The 26,597-nt window shown below is 43.8% G+C and overlaps 1 protein-coding gene across 1 annotated transcript in view; it reads left to right on the top strand.

Annotated features, from left to right (window-relative positions):
• sspo (SCO-spondin) overlaps positions 1 to 26,597 on the top strand; it is a 71,935-nt gene that overhangs the window by 35,309 nt on the left and 10,029 nt on the right. Inside the window, exons 71-113 of the mRNA XM_053413039.1 lie at positions 245 to 381; positions 467 to 561; positions 669 to 718; positions 1,059 to 1,229; positions 1,603 to 1,773; positions 1,864 to 1,943; positions 2,065 to 2,234; positions 2,344 to 2,390; positions 2,596 to 2,796; positions 3,064 to 3,234; positions 3,730 to 3,930; positions 4,085 to 4,181; positions 4,310 to 4,530; positions 4,772 to 4,924; positions 5,384 to 5,550; positions 5,671 to 5,816; positions 6,026 to 6,246; positions 6,453 to 6,488; positions 6,619 to 6,783; positions 8,131 to 8,337; positions 9,270 to 9,437; positions 9,698 to 9,832; positions 10,542 to 10,779; positions 11,273 to 11,425; positions 11,549 to 11,595; positions 11,799 to 11,969; positions 12,131 to 12,307; positions 13,052 to 13,207; positions 13,359 to 13,483; positions 14,518 to 14,657; positions 15,485 to 15,531; positions 15,619 to 15,864; positions 17,641 to 17,802; positions 18,348 to 18,464; positions 18,574 to 18,712; positions 18,901 to 19,097; positions 19,249 to 19,419; positions 19,737 to 19,864; positions 20,398 to 20,552; positions 22,834 to 22,880; positions 23,745 to 23,909; positions 24,679 to 24,893; positions 26,026 to 26,121. Coding sequence (XP_053269014.1) covers positions 245 to 381; positions 467 to 561; positions 669 to 718; positions 1,059 to 1,229; positions 1,603 to 1,773; positions 1,864 to 1,943; positions 2,065 to 2,234; positions 2,344 to 2,390; positions 2,596 to 2,796; positions 3,064 to 3,234; positions 3,730 to 3,930; positions 4,085 to 4,181; positions 4,310 to 4,530; positions 4,772 to 4,924; positions 5,384 to 5,550; positions 5,671 to 5,816; positions 6,026 to 6,246; positions 6,453 to 6,488; positions 6,619 to 6,783; positions 8,131 to 8,337; positions 9,270 to 9,437; positions 9,698 to 9,832; positions 10,542 to 10,779; positions 11,273 to 11,425; positions 11,549 to 11,595; positions 11,799 to 11,969; positions 12,131 to 12,307; positions 13,052 to 13,207; positions 13,359 to 13,483; positions 14,518 to 14,657; positions 15,485 to 15,531; positions 15,619 to 15,864; positions 17,641 to 17,802; positions 18,348 to 18,464; positions 18,574 to 18,712; positions 18,901 to 19,097; positions 19,249 to 19,419; positions 19,737 to 19,864; positions 20,398 to 20,552; positions 22,834 to 22,880; positions 23,745 to 23,909; positions 24,679 to 24,893; positions 26,026 to 26,121 — 6,302 coding nt within the window. The remainder of the gene's footprint in view (positions 1 to 244; positions 382 to 466; positions 562 to 668; positions 719 to 1,058; positions 1,230 to 1,602; positions 1,774 to 1,863; positions 1,944 to 2,064; positions 2,235 to 2,343; positions 2,391 to 2,595; positions 2,797 to 3,063; positions 3,235 to 3,729; positions 3,931 to 4,084; positions 4,182 to 4,309; positions 4,531 to 4,771; positions 4,925 to 5,383; positions 5,551 to 5,670; positions 5,817 to 6,025; positions 6,247 to 6,452; positions 6,489 to 6,618; positions 6,784 to 8,130; positions 8,338 to 9,269; positions 9,438 to 9,697; positions 9,833 to 10,541; positions 10,780 to 11,272; positions 11,426 to 11,548; positions 11,596 to 11,798; positions 11,970 to 12,130; positions 12,308 to 13,051; positions 13,208 to 13,358; positions 13,484 to 14,517; positions 14,658 to 15,484; positions 15,532 to 15,618; positions 15,865 to 17,640; positions 17,803 to 18,347; positions 18,465 to 18,573; positions 18,713 to 18,900; positions 19,098 to 19,248; positions 19,420 to 19,736; positions 19,865 to 20,397; positions 20,553 to 22,833; positions 22,881 to 23,744; positions 23,910 to 24,678; positions 24,894 to 26,025; positions 26,122 to 26,597) is intronic.

The following is a 26,597-nucleotide window of genomic DNA, read 5'->3' as shown; positions in this document are numbered from 1 at the left end:
AGATGAGTTGTAGATTAGTCAAAGACCATACATATCTGATTAAGGCAAAATACCGGTTATCAAACACAGAGGTCCTTCAATTTGCTTTACATAAATAAAAGTACAGATCAGAAGCAAACAAATCATTAAAATATGGTAACGCATTAAAATCACAAATTATAAACAGGTCATCTGTTGATAAATCTATTTGAAACATTTTCTGGAATTTAAATGGACTGCTTTTTAATGATCTCTGCTTGCACAGATGAAGGCCGAGTGTGCCCCCCCGGCCAGGCCTGGAAGCAGTGTGTGAGGGGGGCAGTGTCGTGTACAGACCTCGCAATGGACCTCAGCAGGAACTGCACACCAGGCTGCCAGTGTCCACCGGCAACTGTCCAACAGGTGGGGGGGGTCTAGCTATACACAAACTTAGAGTCACAGATGCAGAAATCACACTATTATTGTTCATGATCCCTGATATTCCCAGGACGGTGTGTGTGTGCGAGAGTCCGACTGTCGCTGTGACATGGACGGGAGGCAGTACAAACCAGGGGACATTGTCCCCACTGACTGCAACAACTGGTAATTCAAACTGAATTATGAATTCAACTCAACACCAGTGTGTTGCTGTTGTGTTGCTGTTCATCAGTATATACAAATGTATTTCTAATTAAATTGTTATGTTTCAGTACATGTGAAGCAGGGAGGCTGGTGAACTGCTCTCAAGACAGATGCAACGGTTAGCAAAAACTCTTTGATGTGCTTTGTCTTCTATTTCTTCTCATTTCATTCTCTCCTTACTTCAGTGTTTTACAGTGTTTTCATTTCAGTAATCTAATCTAAATTCTGCCTACAGTAATGTATAATATCTCTAAGATTTAACATGTCAAGCCTGATGAATTATAATTGACAGTAAAGCTGTTGTGATGAGGCATTGAAAAGTAAAATGAGTAACAATAATTTATTTTCTCCTGTCAGCTTACATTCTACCTCGTGTTCTTCTTTCTCTCACTCTCTCTCTCACTCTGTCTCTGTCTGTCTGTCTCTCTCTGTCTCTCTGTGTCTGTCTCTCTCTGCAGTTGATGGCCAGTGGTCCATGTGGACTCCCTGGGGTCAGTGTTCGGTGTCGTGTGGTGCAGGGCTCCAGTCTCGGTACAGGTTCTGCTCTAGTCCCCAGCTCTCTGGCAGCGGCTTGCCATGTCTGGGACCTCACAGAGAGGACCAATTCTGCATCAACAGCCCATGTGACCGTGAGTTTATTCCACGTTAATGAACATTTAACCTTTTTTATTGGTATTTAAAGATGTTTGGATTACATGTGGGTGTATGCACAATGCGGACTGTTAGACTAGTGCAGTCAGACCACATCCATTTTTCCTGAAACTCTAGCAAGTGTCAGTCTCCAGAAAACTTGCATGTGATGGATGACGGTATAAGTCACACCATTTTTATATTTAATCAGAGGACTAATAGCCCGTGTTAAATTGAAATTTTAGACTTTGGTCTATATTAAAGGTGTGAAACATTGCCCTATGAATTGAAATCGTATGTGAAGTTGACTAATTTTAATTTACTGTGGAGCTGTTTGGATTTCCCCCCTGATGCTTTGTTGTCTGTTTCCAGGTGACGGAGGTTGGGGTCATTGGAGTAACTGGATGGATTGTACCAAGTCCTGCGGTGGGGGAATCCAGAGCCGGAGGAGAGAGTGTGACAGTCCCAGTCCAGAGGGGGAGGGGAATTACTGTGAGGGTCTAGGAACTGATGTCAGAGCTTGTAACACTGACCATTGTCCAGGTATGATTACAGACTGTAAATGTGAGTTGTCTGTGCGTTCATTTTGTGTTTTTCTACAGCTATAACAATGTGAGTGTTTGGTATTTGCAGTTGCTCCATGTTCTCAGGTCCCAGGCACAGTGTTCAGTAGCTGTGGTCCCTCCTGCCCTCGCTCCTGTGAGGACCTGGCAGTGAGTACCACACCAAACATGACCCTGGTCTTTATTATCACAGGTTGAGGAGGAAATCATGCTTATAGATAGAAATAGTAGAAACTGATTATGTTTAAGTGCTTCTCCCTTTGTCCCTCAGCACTGTGAGTGGCGATGTGAGCCAGGTTGCTACTGTACGGAGGGAAAGGTCCTGTCTGCGAATGGGACAGTCTGTGAGGACAGAGAAGACTGTCCCTGCCTTGACCTCGGCACCGGGCAGTGGGTGGAGCCAGGAGAGACTACAACAGCCCATGATGGATGTAACAACTGGTCAGAATAATACAAAGATCACCTATTGCACACTACATTTACATTACACAGAGAAACGCTGAGGAATAATTTGCTTGAATGTCACTATGTTGTATTTCCTATATTTCAGTACCTGTGAGGGTGGGAGATTAAACTGCACGAGTTACACCTGCCCAGGTGAGTTAGACCTGCTGTAAGTCTCTGTGTGTGTGTGTGTGTGTGTTGGGAAGCTATGCATGATGGATGAATCACATCCAAATCTACATCTTTCAAATGGCAAATCAAAGTTTTTCATTTCTTTTAAGTTTCCCCTTTGTGATCAATTTAAAAAAGGAACGATTGTATGTTCAGAATGTTTATAAATGTAGATTTGTGGTTTCAGTGCCAGGTGAGTGGTGCGAGTGGTCAGAGTGGACTCCTTGCTCCAGGACCTGCGGGGCAGAGTCGGTGTCCCGCTACAGGAGCTGTGGCTGTCCTGAGCCCAAGGGTGGAGGGGCGGCCTGCACAGGAGAACAAGAGACACACAACGGGGTCGGAGTTCAAATCCAGAGACAGCCCTGCCCTGTCATCACCTTCTGTCCAGGTAGCACGCCACCACTCAGTGACATTTATATAGAACTACTCTTAGTGCATGAAGATTTTGGTCAAATAATACAGATCATTTCTTAGGGACTCATTCTTTAAAATAAAAGTTCTATCATTGTTTTTGTTTGCTTTTCTCCAAAGGTTTAAAACCCCTATTAAAATGAATAGGAAATATAGTTTTGCATGTATCTATCTACTTCTTCTTCAGTTCCCAGCTCTCACAATCCTCATCACTTTCTTTGTTTCTTTCTCTCTCTCTCCCCAGTCCACGGTTCATGGAGTCCCTGGTCGGATTGGTCGGACTGTGACGCGTGTGCCGGATCGTCCGCCCGCACCAGGGATTGCAACAGCCCCCCCGCCAGGTTTGGTGGGCTGCCCTGTCTTGGAGAGAGCAGACAGAAACGTGGTTGCCATGACAACATTACCATCTGCTCAGGTTAGTACATTAGAGAAGTCTGTATTCATTGTGGATGTATCCAGAGAAGCACTCAGTTAGTTATGACAGTCAAATAAGGATAACTTGAGGAAAAGAAGAGTGAAACATTTGCTCAAGAGAAGGTGGAATAAAAACTGAAGAGAGACCTTATCAGAAACAAGGGGGTGATCCATTATTTTATCTGCAGCTGAATCCTGGAGAGAGTGGAACGAGTTGAATATCAAAGAGAGCCCGAGGCCCTGGATGTCTGAAAGGATTAATCTACTCTCTTTTTTGATTGAATCCTCTATGTTCCTGTCCTCATCTATCAGTCTAAAAGCTTCCTGGTTTTTTATACAACCTTTTATTTTCCGGTAGCCCCTCAGCTCATTAGCTTCACCCTCACCTCTCTCCATCTGAAGACCTGTGATTGACCTCACTCCTTGGAGGGTTACAAATTACTTTCACTTTGTTACCCTCCACACATTATTTTGTAATTTCTCCTCTCCTCTGAAGACTGTGGTGGAGGCCAGAAAGAATGGCCTTGTGGGAAGCCCTGCCCTCGCTCCTGTTCCGATCTCCATGGTGACACCGTGTGCTTGGACTCCCCTGAGTGCAGCCGGACTTGTGGTTGTCCAGTGGACATGGTTCTGCAGGATGGAGTGTGTGTGGCCCGGGACGATTGCCGCTGCAAATACCATAATAGTTCTGCCACAGGTGAGATCTATACACTGTTTACTTGAAACATACTACTGGAAGTGGTAATGTGGTATTTTTTATAGTGTGTTAGACTAGGCGGTGATTAGTATACTGAACAACTGTTTGGTCCCTGGTTATTGAGTTGTGTGTTCTTTGTCTCTGGTTTCTGGAGGCCTAGATTCCAGCAATGCATCATGGGTATGGCCTGGAGGATCTGATTGGCAGTTTGCGAATCCAGGAGACAGCATCATCACTGACTGCAAAAACTGGTATAAAAAGTTTATGTGTATAATTAGGTTTATATGCTATTTAGTTGGATTTATTTTCTGAAAGTAAAATGTCACTATCTTTATTTTCCTTTATTTTGCATCTTGCTGTCTTTCTCCTTTTGTCTCAGTTCATGCGAGGCTGGAGTTCTGCGGTGTCAGTCACTGCCGGGTTGCAATGTTGACGGTGGCTGGAGCCAATGGGGAGCCTGGACTGAGTGTTCGCTGCCCTGCGGAGGAGGAGTGAAGTTCAGGGGACGCCAGTGTGATAATCCGTCTCCTCAGAGCGGTGGGAGAGGCTGCCCGGGAGCCGCTGAGCAGCAGAAAGACTGCAACATACACCTGTGTACAGGTAGTGATGTCTGAACATATCCATATTAAAGCCTGAGCAGTTGATATCTCACGTGCTCTCATCCCTCGCACTGACATTATATAGTGAAATGCACAATGCTGCAAATATAAAACAATACCCTGACACATATATGATACAACAGTTTTTTCCTTGATGCTTAATGACATTTACAGTGTTTGGATGAACTCAATTTATTTCACATTCTTTCTTAATGCAGTCTCCTCTTTCACATCTCCTCCAGATTCCGTAGGCCCGTGGCTGCCCTGGTCCGACTGGTCTGCGTGCTCGGTCAGCTGTGGTGGAGGGCAACAGACACGCTCTCGTCTCTGCAGCTCTCCTCCCTGCAGCGGCCTCAGGCGCCAGAGCAAGACGTGCAACACCCAGGTCTGCCTCGGTGAGAATCTATACCGCTTATCTTTAACGAGAAGCGGGGTACACCCTGGACAGATCACCAGCGTATCACAGGGCTAACCGACAGAATAAAATCTCTATTTATGTGACACTTTTCTTAGCCATGTAACAAATGATTAACAATAAGAAGTCAATCAAATTATAAAAACAAAAAACAGTTGACAAAAAGGACGTTTGCAAATAAGAGATAGAGCAGTAAAATTATTAAAAGAAAAATAAATATTAACAGTAAAAACAAATGCAAATCAAACCGAAAGGTTTTCAGACAAGTTTAGTGCGAGGCCCTTCAAGGCCTTTAAAGGTGATTAATAACATTGTCAAATCAACAATTGTAGCTAGGGCATCAAAGTCATTTCTATTGTAAGGTTTCCTGCTCTTGTAGAAAAGCTCTTGTTTGAATATATTCCATCAGTGATCACTGTATGTTTATGATGTTGTGCAGAGGTGGGCTGCCCTCCAGGCCGGCTGTACAGGGAGTGTGAACGAGGTGAAGGCTGTCCGTTCAGCTGCGCTCAGATCAGCGGTAGAGAGGGCTGCTACTCAGACGGCTGCGAGGAAGGTTGTCACTGCCCTCTGCTCACGTACCAGCACCACGGAGTCTGTCTGCAGGTAGTTTCCCTCTCCTCTTAGGGCTTTAGCACTCTGATAGATTGATGGTAGTTGAATCTGGATAATGTTCTGAAGATGAAGAGATCAAAGAGATGTATTTAACATACAACTATGTTTCAGGAGTGTCCGTGTCTGGTGGACAGAGAGTTTCTGGCGTCCTTACAGAGTGTCTCCATCACACCGGTCTCTTCCCTGCTCCTCTACAACATCTCGGAGGGAATGGAGCTTCAGCCTGGAGACAGACTGGATCACGACTGCAGCACATGGTGAGCTGAGGATCGGGGGGTTGTTTACAGCCATAAATACATTTCATACAGTCTTTTATTTTTACATTAAAATGGTAGCAAAATTGCCTTTAATCCTCATCGAACATTTGGGTGGTGGCCTTCCTCTCCTCATAAACTCATAAACTGCTGTCAACAAACCCTTCAGACGACAACACAACTTTATCCTTCTTCCCTCCTGTTCCCTGCAGCGGCTGTGAACACGGCAGGTGGAACTGTTCCTTGGAGCACTGCCCGGTCGATGGTGGCTTGTCACCCTGGGGCCCCTGGAGCCCCTGCTCGCTGTCCTGTGGAGGTCTGGGCCTGAAAACGCGCTCCAGGGGCTGCACTCAGCCCGCACCAGCCCACGGAGGGAGAGCGTGTCAGGGTCCACGCCAGGAAACCACCTACTGCCAGGCCCCCGACTGCCCAGGTACAGAGGGTCAATTAGGCAGACAGAGAGGGAGATTGGGGCTGTGATTCTTAGAGAATGAATACTCTGAATTTATGTCTTCTATAATTCCAAGCACTTTTTTTTATATTTTCATCTTCAGCCATTATAAGAGTCTAGTGCTTGCTTGTGCACAACATTAAATAGTGAACCTTGAACTGATCATTTGTGTCCCCCTTTTCTTGCAGTAATTATTGGTCCTACAGAAGAACCAGCTTTACCAGGTAAATTATCCTTTAATACAAAACTTATTACCATTTTATACTAATCTGGAGTCAGTTTATTTATTCATACATTTGTTTGTTTGAATGTCCTTTCCACTTCTCATGTTCGTTCCTCGTCCACCTTGTGCAGATGAGGATTCTGGCTTCTCTCCCTGGTCATTGTGGAGTCCCTGCACTAAGACCTGCACTGATGCTGTCAGGCCGGCCATGAAGTCCCGCCATCGACAATGTGTTACACCTCCCTGCTCTGGAGGCTCTCACCAAGAGAAAGCCTGTAACCTGCCCCAGTGTTCAGGTATATCACTTCAATCCTGTCTGTCACTAAGATTGATCCCAAATCTCACCAACCAGCTTCCTCACACTGTAAACGGATCCTTGTTGATCATTTCTTGGTGTATATTTCCAATAATTGCAAGTAAATTGTGAGTATACAAGAGTTAGTTGGAGCCTGGAAGGAATATACATGAGTCCAAAAAGCTTTTGTCTGCATTTCCAATGGATTGAATCAGTGGTATTCAATCCCGGGTCAAATGACTCTGCGGCAGACGATGGATGTAATCAGCCTCGGCTCTGACCGGCAGTAATGGAGTAAACGTGACACCCGCCGGGATAAATTATCAGAGAGGAAAACTCCTCTATTGGGTTTAAAAACCTGCGTATACTCGCTAATTTTGGTACAAAAGAGGTATCACAAATAGCAGGTCACAGGTTCAAATGAAGAACCGTAAATGGTAGATTGGACACAACGGACCCATTGTCCATCTGCAAACTACTCCAGCAGCTAAACGTCGAGCACTCTACCGAATCAGGCGTCTCCAGATTGTTAATGCAAGTGTCAGGGGGCACATTTAGTCCAAAAGAAAAGAAATCCTGCTAAACTTTTCCATTCAGCCGAATACATCAAACAGAGGATGAATTATTCATAGTTGCAGAGCCTGTGTTTGTGGGTGTGAGAGAGAAAGCTTGTTGTGGAGGTAATGAGCTGCATTCACTCACTATAACATTTCTTCGCAAACCGGTTTTTATTTCATCTGTGGATTTGTTCTTTGGGACTTTGTTTGTGAGTAGCTGGGTTTATAATTTCCAACGCGCTTATCTCACAGGCAACAGCAGAGGCTTTGTCGAGGATTTGTTTTACTTTCTTATCCCACTTCAGAGATTAATACGAGCAAACTGTGTTTTTTACCAACTGTGTTTGGGACTTTAGTTTAGTTTTATATGTTTATAAGAGCTAATTTATTTAAATCTAACCAGAAGAGGTTTACTCTCAATTAGAGGGATGAATAAGTACAAAAGAGAAATACTATTCTGTCAAAAATGATACAGTGTGTGTCTGTGGCTGGGCAAGATAGCAAAAAGTAAACAGAGGTGAAAAGTTTAGGTTTATAAGTACAATATACAGGGCTCCTATGGCCATGGAAAACTCGGTAAAGTCATGGAATTTTAAAATGTGTTTTTCGAGGCCTGGAAAAGTCATGAAAAAAAATGAAATCCCAAAAGTCATGGAAATCCTTTGGTCAATATGTTTATATACCCTGAATATAAATACTGTACACATAGTTAACAGTTACTCGAATTTGAAAGGAGATGACACGCCAGCGATAACACCATCAAGTCTTGTTTGATGTTTTCCCAGACGGAGTTGATGTCTGTGTCGGAGCCGACTGTGCGAGGAGGAACTGCTCCTGGACAGAGTGGGGGGAGTGGGGCCACTGTTCGCGATCCTGCGGAGTGGGTCAGCAGGGGAGGATCCGAACCTTCCTCAGCCCTGGGCCCAATGGCTCGTGGTGTGAAGACATCCTCGCAGGGAACCGGGAGCAGCGCTTCTGTAACATCAAGCCCTGCAGAGGTCAGCCAAGCTCCGCCGCACGTAGAGTCAAGTTGTGATCATCAGCTCCTTTCCTTTATCTCAGCCTGATATGAAAGTCAGACTTTAAACTACCTAAAATAGGATGTTCCTTCCCTTCCTGCTTTGTGTTAATGGAGGGCAGACAATTCAAAGCATCTGCATTACCATGAAATGAAGTAAGATTTAGAACAGCGATAATGGAAACTATGTTCATCAATGTGAAATGATGGGAACTAATGGCTCCCAGGAAACTGAAGAAACACAAGAAGTATGAAACATGTTAATCCATGTATGTGCTATATATGTGATTATATTTATGACCTGGTATGAAACATGCAAAAAACATCATACCGGACAAATACAATAGTATTTGGTCTGTCGATGTCAGTAGTTTCTAACCTGGAGGTACATATTTCTTAGGGGTCATCAGATGCTTGAACAAGGACCAAATATTCAGTACATTTTATTCTGACGTATCACCTTTTTTTTTAGATCCCAATTTGGGACCCCTCTAAATCTTTTAAATTAAATATTAAAAACTACAAGGGCACTCAGAGACAGACCCGACAGTCTTCTTATGAAACCACATTTAAATTCATTACATCCATTACTTTGAGTGGCACTAAATCACACTCATAGATCTCAGTCCCGAGAGATGCCAGATTTTTCTCATCAAGAACGATGAGTTGATCTCTGAGAGAGCAAGGAAAATGGCAAAGAAGGTGAAAGTGCCCATAGATCTGGATCCACACCAAGATTTAATGGGTTCTTCCTTGATCCGCACCTTATCCGTCCAACAGGTCTTGTGGTAATCTGTCAAGTGGTATTTGCGTAATCCTACTTACTAGCTGACACAGACAGAGGGTTCTCACTGAGGTTGGGATTCAGTGCTGTGTGTTTGTCATGGTTGTGTCTGTGTCTGGACATTGCAGTGGATGGAGGCTGGTCCCGCTGGAGTCCCTGGTCCCGCTGTGATAAGCGCTGCGGTGGTGGACGCTCCATACGCACTCGCTCCTGCTCCAGCCCGCCGCCCAAGAACGGGGGGAAAAAGTGTGTAGGAGAGAAGAACCAGGTGAAACCCTGCAACACCAAACCCTGTGGTGAGAAACCTTAAATATTCCCAAACACTTGTTGAGTTAGACTTTCTCCATACTATGACCTCAGGGCTTGTCCATCCTGTGCATTGGTGAATACTAGTACATTCAGCATGTGGCTATTTTCTCAGGTAAAAGGTGAAAAATCAGCACAGCCTGTTATCCGAATTCTTGGTGAGGTGTGTAATGTGAAGGAAAGGGCCTGGGCCATCATGGGGTAAAATAAAAGTACAATAAATCATGACCCTCTGTTTGTGTACTGACAGATGAGAAAGGTTGCCCGCCGGGCCAGGAGTCTGTGTTGTGTGCCAACCAGTGTCCACAGCGCTGCACGGACCTCCAGCAGGGCATCGAGTGCCAGGGCAACACCGACTGTCAGCCCGGCTGTCGCTGCCCTGAAGGTACGAAGACGGCTCTCTTTTAATTAATAGATAAGCCACTGTGTGTGTGTTTGTCTGAGCATCTGAGAGACTGTTCCCTCAAGGTGCTGGGCCGGCTGCTACTGAACAGATAAGCACCATTCAGCTGTATCTGTATTTGAGCTTATACAGGTGAGTTCTGTCCCAAAACTGGTTTGGATACACTTTGAAGTGTTGTGTGCTCAATATATAATATTGACACTGGATTAAGATACCTGTTTCTGGGAAGAGTGCCCATGCTCTGATACAGCTGAGGTTAATAGCACTAATACATATTTCTATCTGCTTTATGATGTCGCTCATAGTGTCGACCTCAGAGAGAATTATCCAACATCTGAAAGTCTCCACGGCTCCAAAGAACCTTTTACACTTTCTGCCAAGGATTCTTTTTTTCTTTTAGCCCACAACTTTTGTTTTTATAGTGTACATCACATTACTGTAATCATCCTCATATTCAGAAACAACAGGGCAGATGTTTTTACCCTAAGAAATCGATTGCACACCATCTGCACAGCACTAAACAGCAGACAGGCGCAGTTAGTGAGTCGCTGGAACAGTAATCTTAGGAGCATTTAGCAGCTGATGAGTGAAATACTTTAAACCTGCAGCTGCACCATAATGTCAGGTCATTAAAATAGTACATTGTGTAAATGACTAACTAATGTGTGTGTATGTGTGTGCCTGTGTGCAGGCCAGTTGCAGCAGGACGGGATGTGCGTGCAGCTCTGGCAGTGTGACTGTGTGGACTCGCTCGGACAGATTTGGGCGGCCGGGAGTTGGCACCAGGTGGACTGTAACAACTGCAGCTGCTCCGATGGACAGCTCCTCTGCACCAACCACAGCTGCCAGGCGACGTGCGTGTGGAGCTCCTGGTCCAGTTGGGCGTCATGCAGCGTCACCTGTGGGCAGGGCCAGAGAACCAGATACAGGTGAGGGAAGTGAATTAAAAACATTACCTGTTTATATGTTTTTCATATAATTTCCACCCTCGCAGCCAATTTCATTTTGCAGCCGTGTCTGAGGGAGTGGTCGTCCTCTAACCAGAGGGTTGGCAGTTGGATGTCCGTCTTTCCCATCTGCAGGCAATTGTCCTTGGGCAAGATAATGAACCTCGAATTGGCACTCATAGAAAAAGTGCTGCCCATAGATGCACTGTATGAATGTGTGTGTGAATGGGTGATTGGTAATAACCTGTACTTCACAGCACTTTGAGTGGTCATCAAGCTATTATAATTATCACAATTATACAAGATTTACGTCATGCCTTCTTTTCCCAAGGCCTGTTTTAAGATTATAAATGCACATAACAAAAACAGCTGGATATCAATTTCTGGTACCAACTTATGAACAATACGACCTGGGAGGAAAAACACTATTCAAGCAGAGTTAACAAGCCAAAGTAATTTTTTTGTTTTGTGTCAGGTCTCTGGTCCCAGAAACTGAAGGAGCAGATTGCCAGTTTGAAGAAGTCCAGCATAAATCCTGCAGCCCAGGGTCCTGTCCACCCCTCTGTGTGCACGAGGACCAGGAGCTCAGCGTGGGACACACCTGGCTGCAGGGAGAGTGTAAACAATGGTGAGACAGATGAATACAAACACAGAGGAAAAGAATATATGGCTGGTAAAGGGTTTGAACTGAAAAGGAAATTACATTCCTGTCTGTGTTCCGAGCTCTTTCTCATCTGTTTTGCCTCTCTAGCACATGCACCCCCGAGGGAGACTACTGCCAGGACATCGACTGCAGAGGTGGGTCACTGCATTTATCTTAAAGACAAAGAGTAAATGCTGTAAACAGCCTGGATTCTGCTGCTGAAGTTTGTTCTTTAGTTTACACAGATTTGTTGATAATAACTCCCTCGAGACACTTTTTGTCTGTCTTAGCAGGCAGCCACATCTCCTGGTAAAAAAGGACATTTCAAATGACTGTGTGCCGTGTGTGTTGTTGTCAGTGGATGGTGGTTGGACGCCCTGGTCAGTTTGGTCGGACTGCTCAGTGACATGTGGACAGGGGACAGAGGTCCACACCCGTGCCTGCATCAACCCCCCACCGCGAAACAATGGGTCTGACTGCAGTGGGCCAGAGAGAGAGACCCAGGACTGCCGTAGTCCTCCCTGTCTTGGTACGTACACTCTCATAAATGCCACAGTTATGCAGTGTATACTTTTCCTATGTTGAAATACAAGACCATAATACATCTAGATATACTAGTTGTGTTCATATTGTTGTTTATGAAGGAAAACACAGTACATAACTCCGATTGTATTGACTTCTCGCCTCCAGATGACCTTTGCCCCTGGACGCCATGGTCCCAGTGTTCTCGGAGCTGTGGTGCTGGGTCTGTGTCGCGGCGCAGAGTGTGTGTGTGTGAGGAGGGAGGGGATGCAGCATGTCCCACTGAGATCGAGGCGGAGAGGAACAGAGAGGAGACCCAGCTGTGTTACAAACAGCCATGTCCAGGTACACAGAGGCAGACGCACACAAAGCTGCACACACAGTAATGTAGGCACATGAAGCTTGATAACAGGTGCACAGGCAAAAAGGTAAACACAATCATGGTTCATCAGAAAGTATTAAACATGTGACCAAAAAGGTCCATTTATAGAACATGTATATAGGAATACAGGAATGTGCATATAAACTATTGGGGTTCAATTAATGCTAAACTCAGTGAACGAAAAACATCTGAAATAATGTTTTCAAATGTAACTAATAAATGTTTGATATATTGGTTAAATAATTCGAAAGGATGTGGAACTAGAATGAAACTCAGTGGACTGCATATCTCCCCTAGGCCCAATAATCAATTCAAAATGCAAACACTTATACATGTCAGTCCCTTATGTGGCTGTATATCCATGAATTATTCTAAGAAACATCTCTGAAAATCTAAATAAAAAGTCCCATTGTTCAATCAACTGAATCTGGATCCACACCAAAAATGTTCTTTAGTCTTGGTTGCTAATTCGATTTAGTTAACTCTAGTACTTAGGTTGTTGGTTCATTGATTGCAAAAGAAGATAATCTAATGTTAGGTATATAGATAGAGCCATTATACATTGATTAATTCTCAGTGGAATCAGCTCTGCAACCACTGGATCACATGAGTGCCTCACAGAATCTAAACGAATGACAAATTACTTCAAATGAATTCTTTGAGACTGTGTGTTGCTGCAGATGGGTTGATTTGTTTTACTTCTGCAGGCTGTCCCATGTCGGAGTGGAGCGTTTGGTCTCAGTGCTCCTGTGACTCTCAGAGGCAGCAGCGTTACCGCGTGGCTCTCTCCCCGGCCACCAGGGGACAACCATGCACTCCTGTTGAAATGCAGAGCAGAGCATGCAGCCTCAGCCGGTGTGGTGGTGAGTCAAAGACCATGGGAAGGGAGGGGGGGGGGGGGGGGGGGTTGCATGTGTGTCTTCATGGCTGTCTGTATGACAAAGCTGTCATTGTCTTTCATGCTCTTAAATAACCAAAGTGTCAGAGTAAAGTATTTTCTCCTCCTATTTGTAGACTGTGACGCCCCGTTCCTGTACTCAGACTGCGGCGCCCCCTGTGAGAAGCAGTGTGCGCTGCAGGGCCGGGCTGATCTGTGTTTAGGTGTCAGAGAGTGTACGCCTGGCTGCTACTGCCCCGAGGTGAATTTTCCCATTAGCTCTTTTCTACTTCATAGTATATCCAGGATACGGTGATATGTGATATGTGTTCATATAACATTGAGAGGAGTCACAAAAACAAGAGTCTTTCTTGTGCATGGCAGTTGTTTCTAAAATGGCAGTCGACTCATTGTGATTCTGTAACAGCAAGTTCTCATTAGCTGGTAATTTAAGGTAAATGTGAATTAGATGATTGTTATGAAATGTTTGTAGTGCAACGCAGGTGATCTCTTGATATGTTTCACACACACATTCATTAGTTAGATTTGATTTATATATGTGAATAGATGAGAGCAAGTAAAACACATTCTGTCACTTAGTGTTTCCTGACAGTTATAAAAAACTCCAATTTATAGATTATATTATTTTTGAACAGTCAATCTGTCACTGTTACTTTGAGCGATATAACAAAGGGCGCCTGGTCTGACAGGTAGTCAGATAGGTGTGTGTGTGTGTGTGTGTGTGTGTGTGTGTTTGTGTGTGTGTGTGTGTGTGTGTGTTTCAAACGTCACATCATAGTCGCTTTTATCTAAACCAGTCTTTCGAGACCAGAGGGGAAAGAAAATCTACTGGTATGAATCTAGAAAGTCTAATATTGTGTGCTACATATTGGTTAACTACATCACTTTGGCATGAGTTGTGAGGACAATTTTACAGTGTTGTTTGGCCAAGTTCAGCAGCTTCCAGCTTTGATTCATTACAAAATCCTCTGATGGGGTGCATAATGAAATATGGAACTGAAAAAATATCTCCAGAGGTGCAGAACACACCAGTAACCATCGCTCAACTGTGATTACTTTTGAATAACATATGAAATGATTTAAATATTAACTGCATTTAATATGTATGTTAATATGCTTTGCAGCCATACTTTTTTCTTGTGTATACATGTACATATTTAGTGAATATACTGTACATCCTTTCAGGGTTTTCTATACAGACAAACTGTTAAATATAAAAAACAATTGTACCAAAACAAAAAAACTACCAGTGGGTCTGTTCTTTTGTGCATTCAGGGCCTGCTGCAGCAGAACGGAACCTGTGTTCCTCCAGAGGAGTGTGGCTGCGTCCATCTGCAGCACCGAGCTCCAGGACAACCGCCCACACCTGTTACCGTCCCCCAGGGCGCCACTGTCACCATCGGCTGCAGTACCTGGTTAGACCCCGGCTGTTAAAAATACATGAAGCCATGGCAGAGGGGCTAATTTCGTCCGCTCCTGTCCTCCTGCGCCAGGAGCAGTTTGATATTCAGCTTCTATAACACAGACCTTTTGATCTACTCTGCTAAGCACTGCTCATTTACAGGATTAATGCAATATAAGAAACTTTACCCATGGCTACACTGCTAGCTGTGCATATGTGCTGCATCTTAACCATTCTCTGCTGCTTCTGTTTTTTAAGATAAGATAAGATAAGATAGGTTAAGATTAGATAAAACAAGACAAGTAAAGATTCGATAATGGGACATGAGTAAAGATAAGATAAGACAAGTAAACATAAGATACTTGGACACAGTAAAGTTAGGTTAAGACAACTTTAGACAGAATAAGAGAAGATACCACAAGTAAAGCTAGGATAGAATTAGATGAGACAAGTACAGATAAAATAAGATAAGACAAGTAAGGATAGGATAAGATTAAATAAATAAAGATAAGATGACATAAGTAGAAATAATAATATACAATTAAAGATAGAATAAGATCAAATGAAAGATGAGATTAGAAAAGATGCCATAAGTAATGATACAAACAAACGATCACAAGAAACTTATATAAACATGTACAATGTGAACAAAATGTAAGCAGTATAACAGTATTGCATATATATGATTTTGAAATTGCATGGATAGAAGAGGATTATTTCATAGTTAAATCACTTCCCCGTGTTTACTCTCAACTTAAGTGTATCTGTGTATTTCTTTTACATAATCCGGGCTCTATGAGTTTAGTTGTATTGTTAACATCTTTCTCCCGACTCCTCCAGCCTTTGCCATGAAGGGACTTTGCAGTGTGACATGAGAGAGTGTGAAGGTAAGAAGGCAGCATAATGATGAAAAGAGCCTTATCTTCAATAGCTCATTCCTCCTGTTACTCTGCCTCTTTATTCCCTTCCTCCAGTCATCATCAGCGAGTGGTCGGAGTGGACTCCCTGTTCTCCCTGTCTTCCCTCATCCTCCCTGCAGAACAGCTCTTTCCAGGCTGGGGTTATCAGTGGCACTAAGATGGTGTCCATCCAGAGACGGTTCCGGGCGTGTTTGGACCTCGATTCTGGTCTCCCAGTCCCCAAAGAGGAGGAGGATGAGAGCCAGTGTTCGGGACCCCTTGTCGAGGAGAGGCTTTGTCCAGATGTTAGCATCTGCAGAGGTAATGGTGTTTGTCCGAGAGGACAAAGGGAGGTTCACTTTTATCTCGGGGCAGAAGTGCCGTCAATTCCTCCGTCTTCCTTCGTCAGGCTCCAGTTCCCTCTGTAACTCCACTGTTAGGGAAAGTAATGAATTTGGCAGTTTGGCACCGTGCGACTTCCCCTCAACATGTTGCAACAATATGACACTTTGCTCCCAAACAAATGATTTCATGCAGTCAGCGCAAGAGAACTAGTCAGAGCTAGACAAGCATGGTATGGTAGAAAGAGATGAATTATAGATTGGGTCAGAGTGACTGTCACAGTGACTGTGCTGATGAAATGACTTTGGCATGGTGCTCTCTGGAGGGGAGAGGGAGCTAATTTCATTTTTAAATGTGCGTAGAATACAAGGCAAGACAGCCCAATTCAAAGTGCTTTATGTTAGACATAAAAGGCTGATGAGCTGAAGATGACACGAACCAGCGAATAACATAAAATACAAGATTAATATCAGGAAGATTTGAAAGAGCCGAGTGAACAAGAGATGCACGAGTCAATATATCCAAATCAAGTTGATTAAAGAGCTAACATGACTTAAAGCTCTTTTTAAAAAACAGAGATGGAGCAGGATCATGTTTTAAAAATGTAATGCTGCCTCTTTGACCCTGCTCTAACTTGGCATTAACATGCGACTGTGTGATCTGATTACAAGTGGACGGATCTAAGTGCGTCAGTTCACACCTGAGTGAACACTTGTGATCGCCTCTCACGTCCGCCCTCCGCATGCAAATAAACACTTTGTTCAGTAAACAAGTGTATTTCATTACAGGGAATTTTGGAAAATTCAGTGACGATTTGTTCCTTATTGACTGTTTGGTTCCATAGACTCATTGTAATGGAATTGTAATGTGAATCTGTGATATATGCTGTTATTTATCTCTACTCTGAGCATACAGATTAAAGGTTGTGCCAGAAACTCATTTTTCAGTCTATCCAGTGGCAGCCCAATTGGATCTCTTTAACCCAGGATCTACAGTACACAGTGTGGTATGCATTTAGAGCAGAATAGAATGACAGCTTGTTGGGCCTATCTCTAATTGAAATCTAACAAAAGTCTACTACTAGACTTCCATTGGCTTTTGTGTGGATATTTATCGTGAGTGTCAGTTCACCGCTGGCAGTGTAGAGTAATAGTAGACATCAGTGGATAGTTTAAGCACTTGCAATCAGCATCCACAGTGAATCATGTTAGGTTGCATTCCTTGTTGTCCTAACAGGAGTGACAATGGAAAAGGGGATCTGAAGAAGGGAAGAGTTAAATGTCCATGTATCTGCGGGGACACATGAAGGTGATTGGTTTTGGTGTTGTGTGTGCAAAGGGGTGATTCATCCTGAACCTGCTCACACCAGCCCTCCATTCTTCTCTGCCTCTCTCTGCTGGATATATGTGGGAATGGCTCAGAATTACTCTCGTGCCCAGTGGTCCTTAAGTGTGATTTGCATGTCAAACACTTGAAGTCTCGTACTTCATCACGGTGGATCCCGACATTTAAAACCTGCTCAGTGAGGATGAACAGCGGTTTGATTTAAGCCGAACAAATGGTTTAAGCTCCCACCTCCATGGTATTAATCAGAAATCTAATCAGCTCGAGTGTTCCTGGGCACAAACAACACACTTTTGTTAGTGTTGATGATGATGAGTGTGGTACCGATTACAGCACTCATCGCGATAATTACAATCATTACAATTAGGACGACAGTAGAGGGTGGCTACGAGAATCACTCTGCTCTTCCAGATCTGTGTCAGTGGAGTGCGTGGAGTTCGTGGACGGCCTGTGCGGACCCGTGCAGTGGGGGAGTCAAGCAGCGCTACAGGCGGCCCCTGGCCTCTCCTCTGGGGCCCCGCTGCAGGAGCCAGCAGACACAAAGCCAGAGCTGCAACACAGGACTCTGCATAGGTAACACTACGCTTTATTTGTAAACTCATGTAGACCTCCATATTTGAGTTTTACGTAGGGTCTGTGTTTCAACATGTTATTATTTGCATCTCTAAATCTCTAAATAATATATATATACATACACCATTATGTTGACACTATTTGAATGATTATACTAGTTGATGTTGGACAAGTCTAACCGACCAATTTGAATGTTGAGAGGGTTGAGATGGTTTTGTTGTTTTGTTTTGGATTTGGCTTTTGAGTGTAAGTGATTCATCTGTTGCTTGTATTTCTGTTTTCCTCAGTTTAATGCTGGTCGGAGATTGTTGTGTGTTTGTATTGTGATAAAGGGAAAATTCACAAATCTTATGTCAAAAAGAGTCAAGAGTAAGACAACCAGTGGAACGTCAGCAATCTGCGTTCAAATTATTAGTTCCGCAGACCATTGCTGTTATTCAAATCTTCATCCAATCTCCTCAGTATCAATCAAATAATCATCCAGAAAATGTCATACAATTTTTGCTCAGCTTTGAGTGTGAAGAAGGATTTTTCTTGTTTCCCAGGGGAGCGTTGTGAGGACAGGGGACGGACCTACCAAGACAACTGTGCCAATCAGTGCCCTCGCAGTTGCACTGACTTATGGGAGCATGTTCAGTGTCTCCAAGGGGCCTGTCATGCAGGTAAAGTTTGATGTCTCACATGAACAGTACATTCTTCAAAAAACATATAACTTTCATGCCGACATCAGTCTGCAAAAAAATTATATTACTTTTCCTTCTTCTTTCTCAGGTTGTCGGTGTCCGACGGGACAGCTGCTGCAGGACGGTCACTGTGTGCCAATCACAGAGTGTCGCTGTGGTATCCCATCAGGCAACGGGACACTGGAGTACCTCCCCAAAGACGAGGTTAACATGGACTGCAACACCTGGTAAGAAACAGATGAGGGGATAAGGGAAATGTGACAATTACAATGAGCTGGTAGGAAAAAGTTATTCTAATTGATGTGAAAAATATGAAGTTCACCAGCTTTGACAAATTTAAAAGGAGAGTTTCAGCTCAAGTTCTTATCTCATCCCTCCCCATACACCTCCTATATTCTGTATTTCCTGTTTGCAGTGTGTGTGAGAATGGCACTCTGGTGTGCACCAAGCTTCCCTGCCCGGTGTATGAGCCCTGGAGCCCATGGAGCTCCTGCTCATCTTCCTGTGGGCGTGGCCAGTGGACAAGAACTCGTCTCTGCCAGGACACAGAGGGTGGTCCCTCCTGTGGTGCCACCAATCAGACAGAGAGCTGTGACCTGCCATCATGTCCAGGTCTGATACAAAGCGCAGACTCGAAATTATAATATTTAATTGCATTGTAACTTGTTATGGGTCGGATATTTAATTCTAATGTGTTCAAAGGTCACATTTTAACTTCCTGAAGTTTCTCTATGTTATCTTCGTCCACCTTCTGTCTGTCCAGTCGGTTGTTTGTTGAGCGAGTGGTCACTGTGGAGTGAGTGCAGCGCTACGTGTGGTGGTGGGTCGTCGATGCGGAACAAGACGGTGCTCCTAGAGCCGGAGCCGGGTGGGGCGGCCTGTGTTGGACCCCTCGAGCAGCACACTGTCTGTAACACCAACCGCTGCCTGCCTGGTAACAGAGACACATCATACCATTAGAAGTTGTACATTTACCACGTTTACATATTATCTATCCACAGAGCAATATCACTCCTCAATTATAGCGGTTGCCAGGCAACTCGCGGAATTCTTTAAGGGTGGTATTTTCAGTAAGTGTATTTATGGTGACATGCATCCAAGATGTGACCTTAAATATGCCTGAGTAAATCTTTTCTCGAGACACACTGTAAAGTGTGCACAGAGGAAACAACACTCACATCTGAGCACTGACGTATATACTGTACATGAGACATGAGGTAATACATGATGTGTCTTATGTGTGTGTTGCAGCGTGTCCCAGTGGACAGGTGTTCAATGACTGTTCAGGTCAATGTCCATATACCTGTGAGGACCTGTGGCCGCACACTCAGTGTTTACCTGGGCCCTGTACCCCCGGGTGTAACTGCCCTCCTGGACAGGTCAGGACTCTGTTTGTTTGTCTGCATGCAAGTCTTACTCATGTTGTTGGGACCTTAATCTATTTACACAGTCACATTATGGGGACTTGTGGGGACACAAGCAAGTCCCCCGATTTTAAGGTGAGGACATTTTGTAGGTCAGGTTTAGGTCAAAGTTAGCGATAAGTATAAGCGAGAAAGAGAGAACAGAGAGAACTGCTGATGCTACAGTGCTCTGGCTCTTTGTGATGAGGGCCGCACTTTATGTCAATAATCACATATACAGCATGTTAAGAGACAATTGAAGGATTTTTGTTTACACATCTTTTAAGGTTAGGGTTAGAAATAGGTTTTGGTTAAGGTTATGCAAGTATTTGTTATGGTTGAGATTAGAGTAAGGAACATTTTGGCTATCTTAGTTTTAGGGATGTAGTTGGGATGGTTAAGTTAAGATGAGACGGAATGTCCTCACTCGTATAGTACAATAGTCTGTTTGTATGTGTGTGGTTGGGCAGCAGCTCAGACTCTGAACAGTGTTACTGTGTCCTTCATAGGTGTTGCTCAGAGGCTCATGTGTTTCCCACGCTGACTGTCCCTGCTCAGAGCTCTCCCTGCCGACTGGTTACCAAAGCTTGAATGTCAGCACGGCCAAGATCTCAGACGCTCTGCTGCCGCCTGGAACAGCCGCTCAGCACCTCTGCAATACATGGTAATACACCACAAACAGTTTCATCACCCACGTTGGTGTGAGCACCCACACTGTCCTTCCCATAGGATCTGGATCTAGCTGTGACTGTCACAACTCAGAGGCAGGATCATGGAGTTTGTCCTTGAGTGAGCGTCCTAAGAAGTCAGGCTGAACCTTTAATCCTCTAAATATGAGTCTCACCTCACACAGACGGACAGAGCTTCACATTCAGTGGCTTCATCGATTTGTAAAGTGTATGACCATGTTTCCTTTAAGTTTAATTGATCAAAGTAAACCAGAGTGCAAATCGTCCTTAATTATGACACAGCCACATTCTATTTCTCTATTTAATGATTTGAGGAAATACTAATTAACTGAAGGCTACATTATAGATTGTATAATACTGAGGCGTATGGCACATTGTAGCGCCCCGAGGATTCCGATTTCACAACGCTGCATTTTCTTGGTTCCTTTCCGAGGAGCCTGTTGTATGATGAAATGTTTTATGTATGTTTAGTGCAGCCTCTGAATTGAAGCACGGTAATTGATTCAAGGATTATTCCTCTAATCCTTCATGCATTTCAGAGGGGAGAGCACAGAGAGCAGGAGGGTGTTCGGTAAGCATGGTTGTAAACAAAGGTTCTATAGGATCTATATAGGCTATATGAAAGCAAAGGTTGAGGTGGGGAAAGAAACTGAAATCGAACTCTGCTTCATAAATATCTACCGGCAGGATGACTAGATGAGTGCAAATAAAATAAATATTTGAGCGATGGGTAGTTACACATGGTTTGCGGTCAGTAAACTTCTAACACGTTTTATAGTGGGGTAGTTGAGAGTCTTTTTTCCAGCTCAGTGCCTCAGGTTTCCTCTGACGTTTGTCCTCTCCTGCTTATTAATGTGCGTATTCATTCATCCCCCCCCCCCCCCCCCCCCATTTGAACAGTGGCTGTGCTTCTTCATCAGTCTGACTGACCTCCCAAGTGCCAGATTCCATTATTGAAAGTAGATTGACTGTGCACATGAACCAGACAGTAATGTGCAGAAAGAATCCTTTTTTAAAGTTATGTATTGTAATGCATATTCTGGCTTTCAGTGAGAGCATTCTCTCCTGCATTGATCCCTTGGACCTGGACCACAGTTTTTATATCATTTTATTTCAGTACGGGACTATTTCACTTCATTAGTGACTTTATCCTTCTAGCTCTTTTTCTGCACAATCTTTAAACCGCTTTAGCTTCATTTTATGAATGAAAGATGCCACACGTTGATAATACACACAGATCACTCACAATAATGTTAAGAATTCAATAACATAACATCTTCTCCCACAAGCAACAATTTGATCTCACTAAACAATGTATTATCGGGATGTATCATTGATAAGACATCAGTGACAGTACGACAGTGTATTAGGGTCATATTAAAGAAATAATAATATGAGAATAAATCGGATTTGAGAAAAAAGTCAGGATATGATGATAATAGAGTTATTTAAGAAGATAAAAGTCGTAACATTACAAGAATAAAGTTGGAATTCAATGACAAAAAAGTAGTATTATGAGGGGAAAGTCAGACTTGAGAAGAAAGTCGTAAAACGAATATATATATATATGAGAGTAAAGTTGTAATATTACAAGTATAAAGTTGTAATATTACTAGAATAAGGGCGTCATTTATTGAGAGAAAAAAGTTAGAAATGGGAAGAAAGTTATAATATTCACAGTAGAAAGTCAAAAACTAATGAGAAAAGCAATTAAATTAAGAGAAATATTTATGAAACTTTAACTGAAGTATAACGTAACAAGATGCTCCGCATAACTAATGTAGGCGACTTAATTCTCATAAAATTACAACTTTTTTATAGTTATATTACAACTTTATTTTCCAAATCTCTGATTCTTTTTCCCATTGAATGTTGATGTAGGTCTGATTTATTTATGATGAATGCTCAAAGATATTTCAACGTAATGAGACATTGATATTTTTAAATAAATAATGATACTGGAAACACCTTTGAGTTAATATTTTAAAGTGTTGTGCGACACCAGCGGAGTTGATTGTCATAGTGTGCACTCAACAACAATCCAGTTGGGAACCATGATATCTGTAATAGATAGTCTGCCATGCAGCAGACATCTCGTCAGTCATTTCATCTTCCTCGGTGGTTTGATACCCTGATAGTCTCACTAGATGATGGCTTCTGCATCTCAGTGTTCAGTAATATAATAAGCTCACTTTTTCTTGTCATCATCCTACTTCTCTCACTCAAGTCTTTTATTTTTTTACCAACTTTCTCCAGTGTGTGCCAAGGTGGAGCGTTCAACTGCACCTCAGAGACCTGTGATGGTGAGTGAGGCTCTGCCCCAGCTGCATGTCGCTCACTTTAAAGGGCCTCGCTCCTTTAAGCAGTGAAAGAAGCAGCTACAATAATCTTCTGTTGAACCGTCCCGACAATGACAGACATGTGAACCTGATCTATGGTCGGTAACAGCTGCTGCAGCAGTGGACTAAAATAATTCAGCAGCAGTCAAATCAATGACAACCTACAAAAGCTTGTGGTAACATCTTGAAGCAGCAGGAGAGGAAAGAGATGAATGATCCTAGCTGCTTCAAACCGTCTGAAGCTAGCAGTGCTCTGACAAGTGGATTTGCTATAATGACAACTGTGTCTCAGAATCTAGCAAAGACACCTGCTTTGCACTTGGAGCCACTTTGAACCTAGTGTAGGATTAGTTATGCCTCTTTGTGGCTGTTGTGGAGAACAGTTCCGACATTTATGGTTTTAAAAACACGGCAGATATAAACCATCATAGCACATTTGCTGCTTCTACATCTGTCAACCAGTACAGGTTTCAATGAACCCTTCACTTTTTACTTCAGTATTGTTTTGTCGTAAACTTTGAGGGTATTGGCTGCATTCTGTATTTTCAGGATCACTTCCACAGGAGGTTCTAGTTAAAGAGCAGCTTTATATAAGTGAATTGATTTTTGATTAATTATTTATTTATTTGGTAAACACATCTCAGAAAACCCATTGAGGAATAAGACCCTCATTGACAATGGTGCCGAGGGTAAAATGAAGAGTTAATGTTATAGCAATTTTCCTTTCTGAGGTTTTATTCCATAGGCTGCTGCACTGCTGCAAGTGAATAAAAGTAAAAATGAAACTGACCTGAATGTGCTGGTTCATGTCCTCTGCTCCTCCTCCAGTGGACTGTGTGTGGTCCAGCTGGTCCCAGTGGAGTCCGTGCTCGTCCAGCTGTGGTTCAGGCCAGCAGAGCTCCAACAGAACTGTCCTGCAGCCTAGTCAATACGGAGGGGCCCCATGTGAGGGCCCGGACCATCGCACCAGGATCTGCATGGCCCCTGACTGTGGTGAGGGATACGAGGGGAGATGGAACATGTTATGTTGATCATCATAAATGATAATGTAATAATAACAACAATTAACAATTTTTATGGCGATGTTAAACCTCCAGGTTCTTGCCGAAGGAAATGGGGCATTAATTCAAAGTATGCTCAGTCCTGTCCCCTGTTGATACTGTTGCTGCACAACACACGTGGAGTTCTAGTGTTTTGTCTATGTGAAATTACTGCAAAGTAAAAAAGCCCAAAGTGCAAAGTACAGAAAACACTGTCAGTAGTCCGGCCGATACTTCTGCATCATTGTGATATCCCGTGACATCATGTCATCATGCTCTACATTTTCATAATGCACTCCTATGGCTAGTCTGACACACCTAACAAAAACAGGTAAAGCAGGAGCAGTGGCCAACAGAGGGTACACACATTGGTAGTGGTTGACCAATCAGAAAGCGGGGGCCGGTGGCAGCAATCAGAGCGGACTGGGCTTTATCGAGAGGGGGGGCCACAAAAACATACAGAAGCTTCAAACCAAGCGTTTCAGACAGAGGCTTAGAAGAGGAGCTGCAGCAATGGACAGTTTTGGGAAATTTGCAACAATTCATCATGAAATTCTGTCCTTTTTTCCAATTTCCCCTCTCCCCATCCTCTCCTCTTGCATCCTCTTTCTATTTTCTCCTCTCTTCCCTGGCACTTTTTTTTTTTTTTTAACTCATCTCACTCCTGACGCTCTCCCCCTCCTCGCCCTCCTCGCCCTCCTCGCCCTCCTCGCCCTCTGCAGCTTGCCCTGACGGGGAGCAGTGGAGGAGGAGGCGCGTGACAGAGGAGGTGCTGCTCTGTGAGAGGAGCTGCCAGGACATTTACTCCTCCTCTCCTGTCAACTGCAGTCACTCCGCTGAGGGCTGCGTGTGTCAGGAGGGACTTTACCGAAACACGGAGGGTATGTGTGTCATCCCGGCCCTCTGCCCCTGCCATGACCGGGGCATCCTGCGAGAGGTACACACACACACACACACACACACACACACACACTGGCTTACACCCAAGTATCCAGGCATCTGCTGCCCTGCTATCTTGTCAGCTTGTTCCCACCCCGCCGGCCTCATTGTGGCGTGTGTCTGAACCTGACCATTAATGCACTGTTTTTATTCACTACCATTCACTCCCATTGTGTTATTTACTCATAATGAATGGCCCTGTTAGAAGATGAGTGACATGCCCTGTGGGCCACATTACACCACAATGCCTCTGCAGCCCTCAGCTTCATCAATTATGTAGCAAGTATAGTAGAAGGCCAGCACTCTGGGCAAGCCTGCCAGGAATTATTTATGAAGGTGGGGATATTATAGGATTATGAGAATTAATCATACACTGACAAGAGGTCAGATCACTCCTCTTGATTTTCCTTCTCCAGGACCCTCTCTGGCTCTTTCATTTTTGCCCCTTGCTTCTCTCTTCCCCCTCTCATACCTTGGCTTTATTACTCACCTTCCCTCCTCTGCTTTCCTCCCAGGATTTCTGTTCACTCTCGTTATCCCATTTATCCTTTCTTCTTCCTCTCTTTCTCTCTCCCCTTTGTCGGAACCTGGCTCTCAGTCATTCTGCTCACCCAACCTCTCTGTTTCTCTCTCTTTAGCCGTCAGCTGATGATGACTAATGTCTGCATAAAGACCCTCTATGGTTTTCTAATCAACCACCTTGTGATTGTTATGCCAAATGGTTCAGTGTGAGCGACAGAGGCTCTCCAATGTGGGCGCTTTAGCACGGGTAAAAGCCCTGTCGCCCATTCCCACAGCTATAACACGCAAAATATACAATGCACTCTGTATTGTGTGTTGTTGTAATCACAGCATGGTAATGTGCCCCCATAACCTAAATTATGCACAACGGTGCAGCCAGAGCTTTAGTGGATTCACTGCAGAAATATATCCTGAGCTTTGACCAGTTTGACTTCATCAAACCTGCTGTAACACAGACGGTAATTTGAATGTGCCTGAAGGAAAGAGTGATGGACTGTTGAGGAATATTTATAGTACCTGCATTTCAAGAGTCTGGGGGGTGAATATAAATATAATGTGTATGTCCGTGTGTGTGTCCGTGTGTGTGTGTGTGTGTGTGTGTGAGCCAGGCAGGATCAGAGTGGGAGGAGGGCTGCACGTCCTGTCGATGTGTGAATGGGAAGAAGCAGTGCCAGCTGAGGTGTCCTCCACTCCACTGTGATGAGGTGAGATACGCTAACTCTCCACATCAAATCGACATTTGTCTGATTGTGTTCTGTCTGAGTGCTTATTCCCCATGTATGTGTTCATCTGAAAGATATGTAATTACTCCCTACATTAAAAAACACCAGGTTGGTGGATATTCTTGGCAGAATTACAGAATAAAGTATTTTATTCTACTTAATGTTACATATATTTTGATGTTTAATTCTGGAAAAACACTTTGTAAAATGTTCATAGGCTGAATTAAGTAACTGGGAATGTCTAATATTGAGGAGCTAGTCCCAGACATCTGTCTATTCAACCCCCGCTGCCTCCCCGGGGTGGTCCACTTCATACAGCATCTCTGGCGGTCAAAAACATCTCAATTACTCCGGGCAAGGGAAGAAAATGCTCTGCTCCCTCAAGAATGTGTGGGATGTTCTCTGCAAGTCGCTGGCTGAGGTAGATCAATACCTGACTGTCCGATCCACCCACCAGC

This window comes from Pleuronectes platessa, chromosome 20 (assembly GCF_947347685.1).
Source record: "Pleuronectes platessa chromosome 20, fPlePla1.1, whole genome shotgun sequence".
Classification (NCBI taxonomy): domain Eukaryota; kingdom Metazoa; phylum Chordata; class Actinopteri; order Pleuronectiformes; family Pleuronectidae; genus Pleuronectes; species Pleuronectes platessa.
This window is presented reverse-complemented; position numbering and strand designations above follow the sequence as displayed.